This window comes from Mastigoproctus giganteus, chromosome 12 (assembly GCF_048544385.1).
Source record: "Mastigoproctus giganteus isolate SK-2022 chromosome 12, ASM4854438v1, whole genome shotgun sequence".
Taxonomy (NCBI): Eukaryota; Metazoa; Arthropoda; class Arachnida; order Uropygi; family Thelyphonidae; genus Mastigoproctus; species Mastigoproctus giganteus.
Genome location: NC_143586.1, coordinates 111,898,661 through 111,918,130, shown reverse-complemented (window position 1 = coordinate 111,918,130; position 19,470 = coordinate 111,898,661). Strand labels below are relative to the sequence as shown.

General features: G+C 37.1%; 1 protein-coding gene across 1 annotated transcript in view; it reads right to left on the bottom strand.

Annotated features, from left to right (window-relative positions):
• LOC150077343 (patatin-like phospholipase domain-containing protein 2) overlaps window positions 1-19,125 on the bottom strand; it is a 97,390-nt gene extending 78,265 nt beyond the window's left edge. Inside the window, exon 1 of the mRNA XM_090385862.1 lies at window positions 18,966-19,125. Within this exon, the coding sequence (XP_090241988.1) occupies window positions 18,966-19,125 (160 nt within the window). The remainder of the gene's footprint in view (window positions 1-18,965) is intronic.
• Between the last annotated feature and the right edge of the window lie 345 nt (window positions 19,126-19,470).

Here is a 19,470-nt window from a genome sequence, read left to right as displayed (position 1 = left end):
AGTGTGCCCGGGGAAACAACGTCCTCCCTTGGGCAGCATAGTTCATGCGATGCATGATTATTGGTGCCTATGGGAACATCTCAAAGGTCTATATGTCCATGCAGCCTGCCTCAGTTGTGTTCAATCAGTGGTTGTTGACTGGAAAAATGCGCAGAAAAATGCAAAGTCAAACCAGAAAGTACGATATACATACACCACAACCAATTTTCCTCATCTTCAACGGAAGTTATTGTTATTTGGTTTTTTTTTTAGGAACATACCAACTAAAGCCACATTGCTCCGGGGATATGCGGTGGTCATTCCCTGACCTTTCCACATCCTCCGTATTTGGTGGGCACGGGCTCGAACCCCAGTCTAATCAAGAAGCGTGCGCTATGCACTACTTCTCCTGCCCACCTGGCTACGGAGGCGCCTTTCAACGGAAGAACCTGTGTTTCAACTCGTGTTCGTCCTCTGAGATAAACATTCTTCATCGCTCCTTCTCAGTTTAGTTTGCGCTGTAATTCAATTTCACTTGTAATCCATTTCCTTTTACTTGCTCTATTTTCTGAAAGCAGCCCTTCATAACTAGAATAACTGTTGATGACGAGTTTAATTTAGTCGATTCGTTCAGCTAAGGCGACCGCATAGTCATTGTTATTTCATGTTATTTCAGCATATGAAGTGGCTACTTTCAGAAACTAGACGAACTTTCATTTGTTGAAACCAGGAATAAATTAAAAAGAAAATAGACTATAATTGGACGCCCTCACTAAACTAGTAAGGATATCCAAGATCATATTATAGGACTTTGGTACAATGGCATCGCTTCCTTTATTCTGACAGGATATGGGAAAGAAGAATGCGTGACCCCTTCTGAACCTTCTTCCTTCATTTCCGGAGAAAGGTAAAAGCACAGTATAAAAGACATTAATGCTAATGTCTTTCTCTAATTTTATGAACTGAATTTGATGGTTACCAAGTAATCTTTTATACTAGATTTTATTTAAGACTGTTGCTAAGGGTAGTTGTGGGCACATCAGCTTCTGTGGCCATAGTGCATCTCCCAAGGTTTTTTGCAGTACTTTGATCCAAGCCCGAGGCGGGTTTCGAACCCGCGACCTTTGGGTTGCTGGGCAGGCACTTTACTCACCCGGCTAGCCCGGTCGGCGTTGCTAAGGGTATAGAAGCTGGGCTATTGTGTTGTCTATAGCACAACGTCAAGCTAACCCTTTCTCTGTACGTTGTCAAGGGTGTGCCTAATATAGTACAATAATTCCCAAGGGTAACCTACTAAAAGGAAGTAAAGTTAATCTTTGCCTCCAGCATTCTCATTAAGGAACACTTGGTATAGCTTTATCTTCGATCACGCGCTTTGTGGAAACTGAACTTAAAAGCTTTGGAAAAAGAACACAACATTAAAATGACAAACAATCAAAGTATCTGTGCAATTTGTAAGGTGAGGTCAACTGTATTTCTCAGCTGCCTTTTGTGCAAGAGGGGTTTTTGTAAGCCGTGCATCCGTACAGTGGTATGGAAATTGAATAAATAAGGGCGAAAAGTGGACATGCGATCTTTGTAACAGAAAGAGCATCATCAATGCAGATAACGAATCTGTAAATCCACGGAAAGTAGACGTCTTAGCCACTGACTTCGATAAATCCCCATCAATTACATCATTACCGCCTGCTCAACCTCCTCATGACTGTGCTATTAACGACAATGGAACCGAGATCGCATCTAAGGAGTCTAGCACACAAACCAGTACGCTCCAAAGACCGAAGATCAACCTAGACCAAGTAATCATCAATGATTTAATATCTAGAAGCCTTACAGACATTATCACTGAGCACACGAGAACTATCGCAGCCCGACAAACAGATAATTCAAGGATCATGTTAGGCAAGATGGAAAGAATTTCTGAAAGCTTCACTGACCTCTTCTCGGAAAACCAGTTCCTACGGCGCAAAACGTAGAGATCCTCCAAGAAGTATCCCAACTGAAAAGCCAACTTGAAGTATTTAAGAGCCCGACCGTGAAATGTACTGTAAGCCTTGGCTTACCAGTAATAAAATAAATAAATTTAATTAATAATAATAATAATATATACATTTAATTAAATACGCCAACAATTTAAATAAAATAGAATTGTGTATTTAATCGGTTAAGAAGGTACGAAAGGAGGAGGAGGAGGAGGAGAGAAATTCGCAGAAAAGGAAGAGAATTTTGACCCCAAGTAGGTCATGACCGTTTTTCCTGGAAAAAAGAATTAAGGGAAACCAGGGGAGTCCTTTGTTTTTTTTCGTTGTGTAGAGGCGTCGGGTGGTAGGTAGAGAAGTGAGGGTTGTGCACGTGGAAGTGTTTGGTAGAGAAATGGTATAAAACGTGAGGAAGGGATCCCGCTTTTGGGAATTAAAGCCGAAGTTCGTTAAAGAAAAGATTTCGAGGAGAAGGTACAAGAAAATAGATATCCAGATAAACAAATTAATTCGGCTGATGAATATTTAACAAGTGAATCTGAAAGTAAGTGGCCAAATTTTCTTTTATAATGTCTCCCGCGCAAAATTATTCGAACTAGAAGGAATTAGTACTAACTGGAACTCCCGGAAGGCATTGTGTTCTTAAGGAATAATACGGGTTACATAAGACGATTGTTAAGGAATATTATATGTTCATAAGACTATTGTTAAGGATGAATATATTAACTCATTAGAGCGCCGAGTTTTATGGAATTTGTATGAGTGTTATACTTGGAGTGTACGAGATATTTTAATAACTGTGTAGATCCCTCCTGCAAAGTGGAGTGTTGAAATATCCATGTTATTCAGGAAGACTGTATTTTAAAATGTATATGTTTCCGATGAGGACTGTGTCTTATTAAGAAAATGTAAGATCAAGACCTAGTAATATTATTATTACCTGTATATTAAATTGTTCTTTGATAGTAGCATGTGTCTGGAGTTATTTGTCTTCACTCTACTCTGTATCCTAAAAGTATTCTGAAGGGACATGGAGTTTTTCCATGCAGTCAGAGGCCCTATCATATTTAAAATGAAGTAGGACAGCAAATATTATACAGCAGTCCTTGCGTAAGAAGAAAATCTTTATTGTACAGTAAAGATACAGATACAATAATGTGCCCGCCACAGCCAGGAGGCCAGGGGCTTGACAATGATATGGGGTAATATAAAAATATGTACAGTATAAAAATTTGTACAGTATAAAAGATAACATAACAATTAAAAACGTAGCATTAGCCATTCAATAGATATGAGTATGTACATAGTTGTGAGGCAGACAGTACACCAAGGTATGTGCACGTTCATATGTACAAAGCACATATTTAAGCATATTCACAAAAGTCAGAATATTTCACAGTGCCAAATTGATGTTCGGTATTGCATTTTCTTGTGAAACAGTTCGTGGATTTGCCTGCGACGTGCCGTTATGCGCCTCATAGGAGATAGCAGATGGAGATATCAGTATGAGTATGAGTCGACATCAGGGGCCAAACAAAAGGGGAACAAGTTCGGCCAACGAGCGCCTGTAATTGCGATCAGAAGCGAATTTCTGGAGGTCAACTCCGATCATTAGCAGGGCTTGTACTGTAGGAAGTACTTGTCCAGGTAGGAATCTGTCACTGATCTTCAGCCTGTTCCGTTGTAGCTGAAGAAGAGGGGTGGCTCGTAAGGAAGGAAGTGGAACATGCCACTGGCATATATCCCAGAAGTCGGGGGAGTTGATTCTGCCAACTAGCATTTTGGCTGTGGTCACAGTTCTCCTCATGCTGATTATTTGAGGCAGCCGCGGGATTTGGAGTTGGTCGGCCATGCTGGTGGTCCTCTGCTGAGGGGGGAGTCGATGCTTGTGGGTTGCCCACTTCAATATCCAGTATTCACTGGCGAAGATGGGCTTCATGAGAGAAGGTATGCGGATGCCCATATTTCAGAGGCATACAGAAAGGTAGGATACACAATGGTTTCCAGATATCTGATTGTGGTTCTTGCGTCTGTGTTATGAAGAAGATGTTGACGGGCAATCCAGCGCATTCGGTTGATCTTGCGTAGAACACATTCGATGTGACAGTTGAACCTAAGGTTTGGGTCGAAGGTTACACCGAGATCTTTGTGTTTAGTAACACTTGGAATAACTGCACCCTGCAGTGAGGGTTGTATGGATGTGGGACACTTCTTCAGAGAAAAAACCATAATAACGGATTTTTGGGGGTTCAGTGAGACCGAAATGGTTGAGATGGCTAGAGAAAGCTGTGATCTTATTACAGATTTCCGATGTGATCACTCCTCTGTCGGCTGATGGTGGTATTTCCGTTAGGAACTTTATATCGTCGGCGTAGGTAATGACATCATCTCTGTTACACACAAACGGAATAAGGAGGGCGGTAAAAAGTAACCCTGATAAAACGCCACCTTGCGGCACACCAGCATTGATGGATCGGGTATAGCAGAGGTTACGATGAGTGAAGTACACTGTTCTGTTCCGGAGGAGCGAGTGCAGAAAAGCGAAAACGTCACCTTTGATCCGAAAGAAATTGGTTAGGAGATTCAGAAGGGCTGAGATGTTGAGGCTGTCAAAAGCAGCTTCAATATCGGCATAAACAACCGCCATTTCTGATTTGGCCTCAAATGCATTTAAGATTTCCGTTTGGACTGCCAGAAGGTTGGAGACAGTTGATCTATTAGGGAGAACATAATGGAGTTGTTTTGATGATTGTGGAAAAAGATGGCGTGTTATATGCGGAAGAAGGACTTTTTCCAGTAGCTTTAGGAGCGTGGATGCAGTGGAAATTGGTCTATAGTGCTTCGGCTGGCTTGGTAGTTGAACTTTAGGTAGTGGGGCAAGACTGTATTTGCTCCAGGATGCAGGAAACACTCTATGAGAGAGGATGGAGTTGAACAGGTAGAGCAGAGGATCAAGGATATATGGACTGAGGCACTTTACGATGAAATGCGGGACTTTATCGATGCCAGCGGTGCCTGACGGACGCAGCGAGTTGATGGCTTGACGAAGCTGCTGTCGATCGATTTGAATGGAAAACAGCTCATCATCTGGACTAGAAATGGGGTCTGGTTGGTAATCATATGGTTGTGTGATGTTGTCTTGGAATCTGGCTACATAGTTGATCCATTCAACTGGATTGAAATTGGAATCTGGTTCAGAGTTACGGGTATATGGCACTTTGCCTTTGGATAAGGTCTTGTCAGTATATTCTTTAATGGCTTGCGATTTCAGTCTGTTAAACAGTGCTCTAGCTTTGGAGTACTGAGTTCGGTCATATACTGTACCAGACTGTTTCCATTGTTTATGGAGGGACTGTTTGCACTTGAAACTGTAATTTAAGTTGTAATAGGTAAAAGTTGGCTTTAATCAGCCAGAAGAAACGTACCGCTACAGTGTCCCTTTGAAACCTGGCCGAGATATAGGACTCCCGTTTGCCTCTTCTCTGCCAACCAAAGAAATTAACAAAATCTCACTATTCAGTTACAGCGGCAGCCCAATGATAACCCCTGTCAATCAGTATGGCAGGACACTTAAAGAAAGTGATGTACCTGAACACCATTACACTCCCGCACTGACAAAGAACCCAATGCGGAATCAGAAAAAAACCTATGAAGAACCAATTGATAAAAGTAATGTTGAGGGTGAAAATCCCCCAGCTCATTCAATAGCTGGTCTAACACGCACACCTCGCCAAAGTGACACACCAAAACAAATCTCAGATGGATCCATGATTACACCTACTAGACATCCCAATTATGTTATTAAAAACTATCATGAAATCCATACGGAAGCCTATTGTCATACTAACTCTGGCCCACACTCATGGGCTGAGGTTGTCGCTAGGCGATCCCACCACATATCCAGAGGGAACACGGCTAAGGGAAATTACAAGAGACAAAGGTAGTACCGCAGACAGGAATAAACAAGAGATCCAGACGATCACATATAACTGGGACAGCTCCAACTAACTGGCTCCAGTACAGCGGGAAAGCAGCACATGGCGACCAACAACTCACTCGCAGAAGCCTGTTCATTTCACTACTGGTTCCACAGAACAGGTTAAAAATGGCATAAAAGAAAATCTAAACCTATCTGTTGATGTATCCATTTGGTCACAAAATGACTTTCCTATGCATCTTTTAGATTAGATTGCAACATAACCCAAGCTGACTTTTAAATGCTTTATTTGAATAAAAATAAATAGAAATTCTATATAATATCGCTTTTTATTACTAGCTTAAATTTTTCATTAATTTAAGTCAGAAATAAAAAAAAAAAAAAAACAGAAAAGAAAAGAAAGAAGTCAGCCTTGAAGGGATATGTCAGTATTGTTTTCGGCCAAGCAACCTAAGATAGTTTTGATACCATGTCTGCCTATTATGTGACACGAATTATACTTTCGATTCAGAAATGCGTTGGTCGAAAGTAGGACACTAATATATCGGCTTAATTGTTGAGTCATCTCTGCAATCTCGTTTGTGCAGGGGAGGATTATAACAAGCCGTGCCCAGGAAATGTGGAATGCCATTACGCCATCCGTCCTCTCCCCACACACTTTTTAAATCTCTGGCCTTCGCAGAGTTCTTTGCTACACACACAAAGTACCCAACGCGGAGATGGGGAAACCCCTTGTGCCGTCAGACAACTAACACGCTTTGCACTTACGCTATAGTTCACGACCGAGCAAGCTCAACTGATTCTTTTCAAAGGTCTTGATATGGGGTTCCTAAGAGCTTCTTCAAGGATTCTTGAATTTAGACACATAGGCTTGAGAGGAGTATACAAAGTGATAGCGCAAGCAGATTGTTCCAAAATTTTTGATTTATGCTAGCTATCATTCGTTTGATGATGGTAACCAGGATCATAAAAATAAATAAATGAATAAATAATAATAAATAAATAAACCGCAAGACTAGATCCCATCAGAAATCTTAATTTGGTTGTGGTTGTCATCACACTCACTTCCAAATTAGTGCTAGTTTTTCAACTTTTCAATTCATCACCCTTATCAAGAAGTTTTCTCTTGAATATCATTGAGTCTGTTATTAAGATGATTTGCTTCACTTTGCATTTGGATGGATTAATTTTAAGATATCTGTCCTATCAAAATGACGCTGATCACCTGAAAGATCAATGAATCATCTGGAATGTCAATGGATCATCTGGAAGATCAATGAGAACATCATTTGCAAGGAAAGCGCCTTTATTCGGTATGATTCTGAACATTTTCAATGATAGCAAGAAACCAATTTCTTCCAGATTCTCAAAGATGTAATCTATTGTAATCATAAAGAGGGAGACAGCTAAAACGTTGGAATACACCTGTGGTAATTTCAAAAAGGATCAGTTTACCGGAGTTAGAATTCATGAGTTTGAATATAGGATTGATTGACTTGATTACTGTTATTTATTATTTCTCATTATTATTAATTATTACTATTAATTAATATTATTATTTATTAAAATTTACTCATTTTTTTGTATTTTCAATATGTTTAGTCAATCTTGAAACTTCTCTATGAAACCCAAAGCCTTAAAGCCATGAAGGGTTAATTTGGGACTATGTGTGGTTGGTTAATCTCTCTCAACAATCTTATCGGTAATCCCATGGTCTCTGAGGAGGAACGCTTATTATGGAGTAGAAGGCATTAGCAAAATCAATCAAATTAAGAACAAGATGTTGCTACTTATAACCAAATACAGAGAATGCGGAAAGGTCAGGAAATGACCACCGCATATCCCCGGAGCATATGGCCTTAGTTGCGAAAGCCAAATAACAAACAAACAATTGCTACTTATGTTACCATCTATTAACTATTAAACACAAGGTATCCGTTCTATTGTATTTCCTCCAAGAAATCTGCTTGAATTTTGCACAGCAATTATTCTGTTGCCTGCTTCTAATGGAATTATTGTAGTAGTTTTATGTGATCCTCCTTCTTTGGGATTGAGATGATAACGCTGCTCTTTGGTTGCTCTGGTGACAAAGATAAATCTCGATTCCTAGTTGAGACTTGACTTTTCAAACTATATCTAATTTATCTTAATAGATGCAAAACTCGAGGCCACTATGAATCAACATACGTTGAAAACGTTTAATAACATATAATAAATTATTGAATCTTGGAAATAAATTATATTATGAAACGACAAGTAGATTTCGTAAATGTTAATATTAAATAAACTTTCGAAAGACATTGAGAAATTATCAATTTATGAATTAATTAATTAGCGAAATTTAAATTTCAACAATTAATAGTCATGGGTTAAATAACGACTGTATTAATGTAACCCATAACCTCTAGTCTTACCCCTAGTCTTCAAAAGTATGTTAAAATTGTGTTTTCGCATTCCTGAATGCGAATTCTTCATTTTTTTTTTTTTTTTTTTTTTTTTGTTCCTTACCAAGTAAAGAAAATTGCGTATTTTAAAAATAAGTACAAATACTTAGCAATATATCACTGATGAAGAGAAAATTTTCGTAATTATCCCTGAATAATGTCATAAAAGCGTAAGTGAAATTTCTTCGAACATAAAGTTATCTGAAATGTGAACATTTATCTTTTAGAATTAAGATTTCTAATGAGATAATTTTTATCCACTTAATTTAAATAAATGAAAATATTGCATTTAATTCAATTTTAGAAAAAAATTAAAGAAAATCTGTGGAAAAAGAATTTATCAAGTCAGTTACGGCGTTTCTTTCTTGTTTTTGTAGGTTAGAGTGCTTTAAAGTCTAGAGTCGCAGTCTTTATCGAATACGTTTTCCAGAACTGAATGAGACGATTCCCTTTCTTGCCTCAGTAAATTTGAACGCTACACTGATTTTTAGCAAAAAAACTAGAACTTGCAATTGCACTACGAAACATACACCCACGTGGTCGTCACGTACGACCACATGGGTGCATTTTTAAACAGCGTGTAAGTGGCAATCACAAATAAAAAGGTAAATGGTTTGCCAAATCATTGTCATTTTTAACTACAAGTACAGATATCACCTCTGCGTGCTTTTGTTTTAGCTCTGTATATTTTCCTAAATTTTTTGAAAGCCAATATTGCCAATTTCCTTTTGTCGTTTACAGATTAATAGTAAACTACAGAAACGGTTAAAAGAAACTGTCATATTACGGCCACACGAGAACTAACTCATCTGCACAGGTGTAATATGTCCATAAATTGCGAGTGTTCTTTGGTCGAAACCAAAACCTACGAGCCCCGTACTGCCCCAGCAAAACAGGGCCAGTAAAGGGGTCCTAGATTTGTTTCGACCAAAAACTGAAGTTTCCAGGTTTTCGGTCGAAACAAACTGTGGAACAGACAAACCATGCTGTCACGAATTTCCGAATAAAGAGGATCCCCTTGTGTATAAATTGTAAGAGGCGCGAAAGAAACTTTCAGCTACGAATATAAAAGAGTGTGGGGGTGAGGAATGTCTTTACTTCTTTTTTTGTGATTTTATTTAATATTAATATTAAGTATTCTTGTTTTGTTCCCTAATAGATATATAGACCCCTTGTCTTTATCCCCACTTACACATCTGACTTTGGATTCACGGGAGAATTTCAGGTTCAAGGGAACTTCTCAATTACGTATAATTCCTTTCGAAAGACTGAGTGCTCAAGAATGACAAACTCACTAATTAATATATAACATAGTTTATTTACATATATATATATACAACATGACAAAGTGATCAAAACTCAAGCACATACTAATATTATTCAAACTTGCCTATGTAGCATCAGATATATATGCAATTTAGTACATTGGGTTTACACTAGAAGGGTTATTTCTTTCTACACAAAAAACTTAATATCCTTACAGAAAACTGCTTTAGTTTCTTCTTTCTTCACACATGAACAATAAATACTTAAAAGGTTTAGTTAACACCCTTTCTCCTAAGTAAGTCAAATTATTACCTTATAAATTGATTTAGGAATTTCCCTCTTAACTTCTGATTTATTTAGAGTCCCCCTTTTGTCTTGGGGAATATAATTTCACAAACTTTCTCTAATCAAGGTAAATCGTACATTTAACATCAATTTCTGGACTAATGCTTGTCCCAAGGGTTAGCTACATTCAGAAGGCTGTTCCTTTCTCTGTATTTCTCTATCCCTCCCTTCCAAAATATATCATATATATATGTTAGACAATAACTAATAACACATATCAAATTTCTCTCTTTACCTTTCTACATATGTCTAATTATACATTAATCAAAACCATAACTATCATTAAGCACCCCTTTCCTTCCCTTTAGTTCTTTTCTCAATTTCCGTAGTTATAACCGTCAAACTACAACTATTATTTAACTTATCTCTACATTATATATATATATATATATATATATATATATAAACGTTCTACTTAATTGGATGCTAGGTTTCCTACAGTCCTTTACTTGTGAGGGAGAATACTATATAACTAGTCATTTACTTAATTTTTACGAACCGAACTTCTCTTTCTTGGGGCCTTCCGCTCCTTGTTTGGGACTGTCCTCATCGTTTGCCAAGGGCATTCATCTTAGGGGCTCCAGGGAATCTTCGTGCGGGTCACAATTCTGCTACTCTGCTTAAACTCACTGTTCAGTCTGTACTGGGCTGGCACTTTGTCGTACGGTCCTACTACGACTGCTATCTTTCCTTCTGCGGCCTTTCTCCACCTAATCGGGCTACTTTCCATTCGCTACCTGATTCCGTCTGATGGGGTTACTAATTCTGTGGCTCCACTTCGTCTGATCGGGCTACTAATTATGCGGCTTTGTCCTTCTGGTCGGGCTACTTTCCATTCGCGGCTTTGCTCTGTCTGATCGGGCTACTAATTCCGCTTACGACCTTGCTCCATCCTTTTAAAAAACTCATTCACAAGAAGAAAATTTCACAGGGCATCTCTCTCTCTCTCATTTCTCCGCCCAATCTGTTCAACACTCATTTACACTAACACTCACAAAAATCTCAACTCTATCCCTACTAACTCATTCTAACTCCGACAAATACCTCAACTTTGTCTCGCACTAAACCATTTTTACTAACACCGACAAAAACTCAACTTTGTCTCCTCTTTCACTCCCCCAGTTCTCTCGTTTTGCTCATCTCAATTCTGTACCGCTCCTAATTCAGGCCCACCCTGGTTCAAGGTCTTAACCAATCTTTTCATTTTATCAAACCTTTCTCACTGCCCTATTCGCCCATGTTATCCTTTCCCAAGCTGTCCCTTCAGTGCTCGATCCAACCTCTCATTTTAATGAATTTGTAAATTTCTCAGGCTGCCTGTTTCTTTGAAGTCCGCCGCCATTTCCGCAACCCTCAGGTTCCTTAGCACCTTTTCTTCATAAGATCCACAAAACTTACCATTACCGACAGCCAGACTCCAGTTTTAATTCTAATCCGAGCATTTGTCAAGTATCCACTTCCCATCTCGTCTCCAGATGTTACCGATCAAAGGAATGTTCCGACAAACTCGGTCTACTGCCGTATTGTTCTTTCAGAGCCACCAATTTTCACACCAACAGCCACCCGTTGTTTTGGTTTATTCCCGTGTGCTCGGAGCTGAAGTGTAACCCATCTGCTACTAGTCTTTTCTCATGCTTACATCTTTACTATTTTAGTGTGTACAAGCTTTTTAGAAAAAGCTTGTACACACTAAAATTGATAGAGAAAATCAATCTAGTTCTACAACTAAATATTTTACGAATAAATTGCGAACATTCCAGAGTTGTAGCTGATGAGATAATGGCATCTGCTGGGGAGAATTCTATTGATATTGCAGTAATACAAGAACCGTATTCTGTTAAAATAAAAAAATTGGAAATCTAAAATAAAAGCAAGGGTAATTTAACCGGTATCGGTTAATCCAAAAACTTGCATTATTGTTTTTAAACAAATGATCGATGTTACACTGATCAACACGCCTTGCTTTGCATGTGCTACTTGTGGTCTAATAACATACTCGTACTATTTTGTAGTTTTATTTAATCTCTCTATATTGTCCTCCTAGAGAGAATTTTAATGACTCTTTTAATTACTTGGAATATGCTACTACACTTATAGGTCATAAAAAGATTCTTATAGCCTCAGATGTTAATGCCAAATTGAGCTTATGATATAAATAACAACCCAGATTTTCCAGGTCGTAATTTAGAAGACTTTTTAATCAGTCGCAATTGAACATGTGGGTAACAGACCTAACCAGTATACAACCTATAGTACCTCAACAGGCGATTCAAATATATATGTTTAGTTGGTTTCCTCATTTTTGCAACTCTGATATCAGAATGGTCAGTCATTACACATTGGACTTATTAGCGATCATCGTGCGAGAGTTTATTTTGTTAAATCAACACACTGGTACATGTTCATTCTCATCACATCCAGAATTGATTAGATTTTCTCTCAGAAAAATTAACTGGACAAATTTTTAAGACACTGTTAATTTGGATTTTCCGAATCCACCGGAATTATTTTGAAATAAAACGGCTGCTGAACTGACAAATTACATTCAGGAATCTTGAATAAAAGAATCATACATGTCGACATATAAGGAGAGAATTATAGATAGACTTTGTTTGTTCTTGGTGGTTCAGTGAACTATCTAATTTCTGTTTCACAGCTCACTGTTTAGTGAATTGTGAAAACAGATACATGCGGATCGGTGAAGATACTAACTGCATTGGCCTTTTACTGAGGTTGAGCAGTTACATACAAAATATATTAATATTAAGAATACTTATACAAAAGCAATCATAAATACTCTCTCACTAATTCAATTAATTTTGTCTCACTGCTCGACAAAATTAATAGATCAAAACGTTTTTCATGAATATTTTATTGCGAACAGTGTTGCCGAAAGCGAATACTTGATATAACAGACATCCTGGCATGCAAATTCCGAGTATCCAATAGAAATCGATCTACTACCTTACAGAGGATCGCATTAACAAACGTATGCAAATTATTCATACCAGTAAAAACACGGGACCACATCACTTCATTCCCGTTTTTTTGGCTTGTTCAGTGGGATAGCCACATTTCCAGTACTTAGGATGGCAAGTCATCTCTTTTAGATGATTCTTTGAGATGGCAGGCCGTTGGAAGACTCGAAGCCTGGCAAATGCAGGCGGAGGTAGCACGTTGACTTAATGTGTCATGCAGCTTTGTCTCAGCACAACGAAAGCAGTTTCAGGAGACAGGAACTAAAAGAGCTGGCTAAGGTCACCCGAGGACTACATCGACCAGAACAGACCGCTATCAGCAAGACAGTTGATGACAGGACATCGGGAACCGATGTCCTGTCATCAACTGTCTCTTGAGGTTGCTGCGGTGAAAACATTTCCAACCGGACTGTGTTAAGAAAGCTCAACTCAAGTGTACTCTACGTAAAGAAGCCAGTGGTTTGTATCCCATTAACCCCAAACCACCACAGAGCTGGTCGAAACTGGTTCCATGAACATATGACTTGGAGCCCTGACAAATGGGTTACAGTTCTGTTCTCGGATGAGTCCTGTTTTAGCCTACAAACAGATTCTGGACGTTATTTCATCTGGTGAAAACGAGAAATGCTGTACCATCTCTCCAACGTTAGAGAAAGGGACACTTAGGTGGAGGCGGTGTTCTCGTTGGGCGGAATATTGATCAATGGCCATACCCTCTTTATGTTTTTGAAAGGGGTACCGTAACTACTCAGAGACACCAAGAACAGATCCTCGAACCCTATGTGCAACTTAAATGAGAAACTGTATAAGTTCGGATTGAGCGATACGCCTCCCTTGTTTTGTGGAGAAGACGATAGTTGGAGTCATGTTTGTGGAGAGGCCGATAGTTGGAGTCATCAGGAAAGAACTTGAAACTACTGTGGGAACAATATCTCCTGGTCAAGACACTAACGTATTGAAACTCCCTTTAATCTAAATGCTCTCATTTGTTCGCCAATCAGGTGTTTAAAAGGCGGAAATTTCTGCTGAAACGAATGCCTTTGGATAGTTCTAGTGTGTTTTAAATTTTTTGAGTGGATAGTTAATAATTTATATAAGGAATGAGAATATGTATAGTATAAAAACTTTTGAAGAGAGTGCATAAGAGTTCAGTGGAGGGAAGTGTTAAGAATTTTATGATGGAGTTCTACTCTCTACTTTCTTTTATTTTCAGTTTTATTTTTATTTCCCTCAATTCTCTTTTCTTTCTTTTTCTTTTTTTTTTTTTTTTTGTTGTTGTCTGATAAACTGAGACCCAAAGCGTCCTACCTGAAACTGACCCACCTTCCGGTGGTGTGGACGAGTCTCAGAAGCAGCCTTCCAAGTGATTGCTTCTTCTGGGTAGCCAAGCGGCCAGCACAAAATAACAAAACACGCATTAACTACACTACATTGGTCTGAAACTTAATGAAAAGAAAACTGCCCAAATGACCTTCACCAACAAAAATAAGATAAACGGAATTACAATCTTTTTGAACAATACCAGAGTTCAAAGAGCCACCGCACATGTTGACCTTGGCCTTAAGTGGGATGAAAGATTAAACACATTAGGAAAAAGACATACGCAGCACTCTGGACCACTAGACAGGAACTTACCGGTCTCCGAAGCCCTCATCTTATGAATCAATACATCCTTAAATGCGTTACACCAATCCGTTGTACGCATCGACTATCTGGTCATCGGCCCCCGAGAACAACATCAAGGCCTTCTTAGGGGTGGAATACTGGGGCCTGAGATGGCTAAATAGGATCGCAGGGAAATCGTTTACCATTTCAAGAGTGGTCTTGTATGCCAATCTGGACATCACACCCTGGAAGTATATCATCTTAACTAGAAACATCTTACCTCTGGCAAAGCTACTAACGAAGAGAATAGATGCGCCGAAAGTTGGAAATGTGATCACTCGCCCTCGGATGATACGACCGAGAATAAATAGGGAAGAATTCCCTATCTCAAGTGCGAATTGACTCAGTTGGACTCTCTGGGGAGATTCTTCCCAGCAAATACTGTTAAGTTATTTAATAATTTAAACATAGATCCAGAGAAACTATGTACAGACAAAATGTATAGGACAGAAATCTTTGATAATGTGTACCGGCAGGTGCAAATATAATAAGAAAACTAATTTAATAATTTATATAATATTTAGCTTTTACCAATTATTTAGTAATTAATTAAAACTACTTAATAATTAATTTATTAATCACATGCTCTGTGTTTTTTCATTTCCAGATTCTGTAAATAAGTTCATGTAAATATGCTTGTAAATACTGAAATAATGTAACCACATCCTCTAGCTACATGCTGTGACACCCAGGAAAGAGAAATAAACAGATAATAATAATAACAACTACACAAACGTAACACCCCTACATGTATGGCCTATTTTTAGAGAGTTTTTGTAAAATTACAGTGATACGAGCCGGATTTGAACTGACATTCTAGGAGCCGTCCATAGTAATAATATATGTCCACATAAATATTACGAATCGCATAGTATTTCATATTCCTGTATTTCACTAATCCTCATTTCATATTCCTGAATTGTGCCACTTTTGAGAACGGTTTTAATTGTATTTCATCGTGCAAAAAAAAAAAAAATAATAAATAAATAATAAAAAATAAAATAAAAATAAGTTTGTTTTTATATTTAAAAAAATCAAGGTTCTCCTCCCAGAATGTAGCTAAAGCAGCGTCTTTACTAGCCATAGTCCTCCTTAGTTCAGGCATTCCTTTGAGGAACTAGGCCAATTTAATGGCGAACCCAGGTATATTTTTAGTCAATAGGCTGAATGAACTAAATTTAAAAAAAACACACAGGTGGTATACTAGTGGTTATTCAAAGAGAGAGAGATACATTTCATGTAATTGAATAAAGCTTATTTTACTATAATCTTTGAATGTTTATAATGTTCATGGATAAAAGTGTTCCAGAAAGACCATCTGGAACACTTTTATCCATGAGAATTCTTATTATCATTAAGACGAAGATTTGATTAAGATATATTTCTTGCCTGCCAGTTTTTCGAAGAATAGATTTTTGATTTGCTATTCCCGTTAACGTCAGCAATGCCACTGACCTCTACAACTGCCCTATAAGCGAAGACTAGAAACACGGAAAGAAATGCATGTAAATATAAAGCGTGGACAACACAGCAGAGACAGTACACCAGACAACTAATTTTTCTTTGAAGGCTGAGACTAGTGGCTGATTTAAGATAGGGCTAATATGACCGTAGTCCATAGGTGCCGATCCCCGAAAATATTATTTTGAGTTAGGAATAACGGAATTTATATTTAATTTTAAAAAGATGGCTTTCACTGCTATTATCTAAATTGGTCATTTGAAAAGCTCCAGGATTTTGATAATAATTTAATAAAGATAATGTACTTTTATAAAGTAATTAACATTATAATAAAATTAAATTATTAAAAAATTTATTAAAATGATGAAAGTAAACAGACATCATTCTGCCATTTGGCCATAGGAGTCAAAAATCCTAGTTATGCTACTGGGTGAAATGAACGGTTCGAAAGAAAAGTAGAATTAACTTACACTTGCTGAAATTGAGCAGTCTATAGAATCCTGAGAATGACTTCCGAATATTATTTTATAGAAATAAAAGTTCTACAAAAAAAAAAAAAAAAAAAAAAAAAAAACGATTGTAGAAAATCGAATTAACTTCGAAAAATCGGTATACGACATAATGAGCAGCAGCGGATTAAGGTCGGTTGAGGCCCCGGGCGCAGAGAAAATATTGGGCCCCTTAAAAAAAAGAGAGAGACAGGGAAAATAAAAATACATGTTAACCATTTTTTTAAATAAGTAAAAAATATTATGTACTATTAATGTTTTATTTCCAATAAAACTTGAATATATGTATAATATAATTAATAATAGCATAATAATAATCACAAAGTTTTGAACTAATAGTTGAACATATTAGTTTAACTAATTTGTTGGGGTTTTGCGTTGGGCCCTTCAGAAGTCGGGGCCCAGGGCGCGCGCCCGGTGCGCCCGCCGTTAAGTCCGCCTCTGATAATGAGTCAAAAAGCTAGAGTATCATATTGTCTCTAGAAGGAAGGAAAGAAACGAGTTGCACATAAAAGAGAATGACAGCGTACTTTAAGGACGTAAAGACTATAAGAAGTCATGCAAGCAACAAAAACAAATGCTCCTAGCAAAAAACTTAAATGCAAAATTCGGATGTTATAAACCGCACCTATAATTCTAATTCAATTTCAGTGTGGTTGGTATCTAATATACCTATTAACCGACAAAAGAGAAAGTGGTTCTTTCGTATCCAAGCAATGAACCAGAACGAAATCTTTCGGGAAGTTCGGAAATAGGAATAACGCAAACTATTAGGTCAAGGAAAACAGGAACCCTTGTGAAATTACTTGTGAAACTCTAGTGGATAGTTACTTTAGAAGGTATTGACCTAAATAAGAGTAAAAAAGAAAGAAAATCAGAAAGTGAAGAGAATCTGTTAAAGTTGTTCACATCAATTAGAATCTAGCTTATGTGCAGTGAGAAAAAATATAGACGTCTACGAAGATAATTAGGTGATAAAGAATATGGAATAGAGAAGAGTTTGAAATAAATAGAAATTATTTCATTACATACAGTATTTGAATAATAGCGTTAGTGATATGCAAATACTAAGAAGGCATTTTTCCTATATATCTAAAGTTTATCATAAATGAAAGAGCACTTTACATAAACAGAATAATATATTTATTCTATTAATTAATATTCTATATATAATATTCTATAATATATATATACAATAAAATATTTATTCTTTTTACGTTCTCTTTTCTTTTTGAAAGACATGGCTAATCATGAAGCGAAAGAGTTTTGTTTAAAAAAATACGAAAAGATTATTTGTTTTTCTTAAAAAAGGTTTAAGAAAAACTAATATAAAAACAATATTCTAAGTAAGCAAAACGAAAAGTGGAAATAGTTAATATCAAGGTTTTTTTTTTTTTAATGGCGCGAATTGTTGCTTTTATTTATACATGCACAATATAGCTTTCCTTGTGGCTGAGGAGATCTAAAATTAAAAAGTGAGTACCGTATATTCCGGCGGATAAGTTGACCTATATTTTAGCCTTAAATTCGTGCTTAATTGGATATTAATCGGTAATCTTTCGTACCTTGCTAGTGGTATATTACCATAAAATCTGCATTAAGAATAAATAAAAAAAAACATTACGAATAAATAATAGAAATTAAGAACCACTGTTCACTTTGTAATTCAATAATTTCTTCTCTTTCTTTTAAACATTTACATAATAACATTTTAATACACTGCACAATTAAATATACTGGTATTAATTCATTTCTTTCTGACCCTCATACGCCTTTAATTCAGCGTTTCGATCAGTTTTTAATGCTTCAATGGTCGACTTATACGCTGGAATAATACAGCAATTCTAGCTAAAAATGTTAATTGTTCAAACGCTCCAATAGTTATTTATAGAGGGTATTGATATTTATAAGCAAACCGTTTCAGAAAGTTGTTAAAGTCCCTTTTAAAACTCTGATTAATATAAAACAATTAGTAACAAAACAAACGTCAAAGAATTAAGAACTTACAAATAAGAAACACCGTGTCAAAATCAAATCTGATGATTATTGAAACTAAAATTCATATTACAGTTTATTTCTATATTCATCTTTATCCCTGAAAAAATAGTGTTCCCCAATCATTGATAGAACAGTGTTCCTTTATCCCTGATAAAATAGTGTCAGAGACAGTACAAATATCAAAGATGCCAATAAGAAAAATAACTGCAAATCAATATTTTATTAGAATGAAAAATAAAATCATTAAGAAAATGTAAGAACTAAGAAGAATAACAAATCATTTCTGCATTTTTTTAGTTAAGCAGTTAGGTATTGAAAATCTACGAAAGTAACACACCAAGTGAAAAAAAAATGACGGTGATCTTTAATCCTTTAATGATCATTTTTGAAAAAAAAGAACTTACCCAGGGAAACTCCTGATAACATGGCAGCAGCAACCAGGGCTCCAACCGAAGCTCCGGTAGTTTTATTGTTCAACACATTTGGAGAATGCTGGCGGAAGCAGGCTGCTACCCCAATGTGGTATATACCCAAATAGCCACATCCGGCAAATGAGAGGTTCATTTTCGCATGAGGTCAGGTAAAAATGAAACTGTATTGTGATGAAAAGAAAAGGTAATTTGCATCTCATTCACTGAACATGCTACTCTACGTTATCCGATATTTCCATCTTCCGTCTTTCGTGATGCAGTGAAACAACAAAGTTTGTCTACACAGTTAAGTCATATATGGAATCCTCATTAACAGGTCTCAGTATATCCGATCCATTAAGAAAGGTACCACAAACTGACTAATATCCCTGCCAGCTGAGGCAACACCATTCGATCTGGGACAGGAAAGTGTACCCCCTCCAACCGGTGCGGCAAATTATAACGGAATGATGACGGCTACTTCCGTGTTGCCATAGAA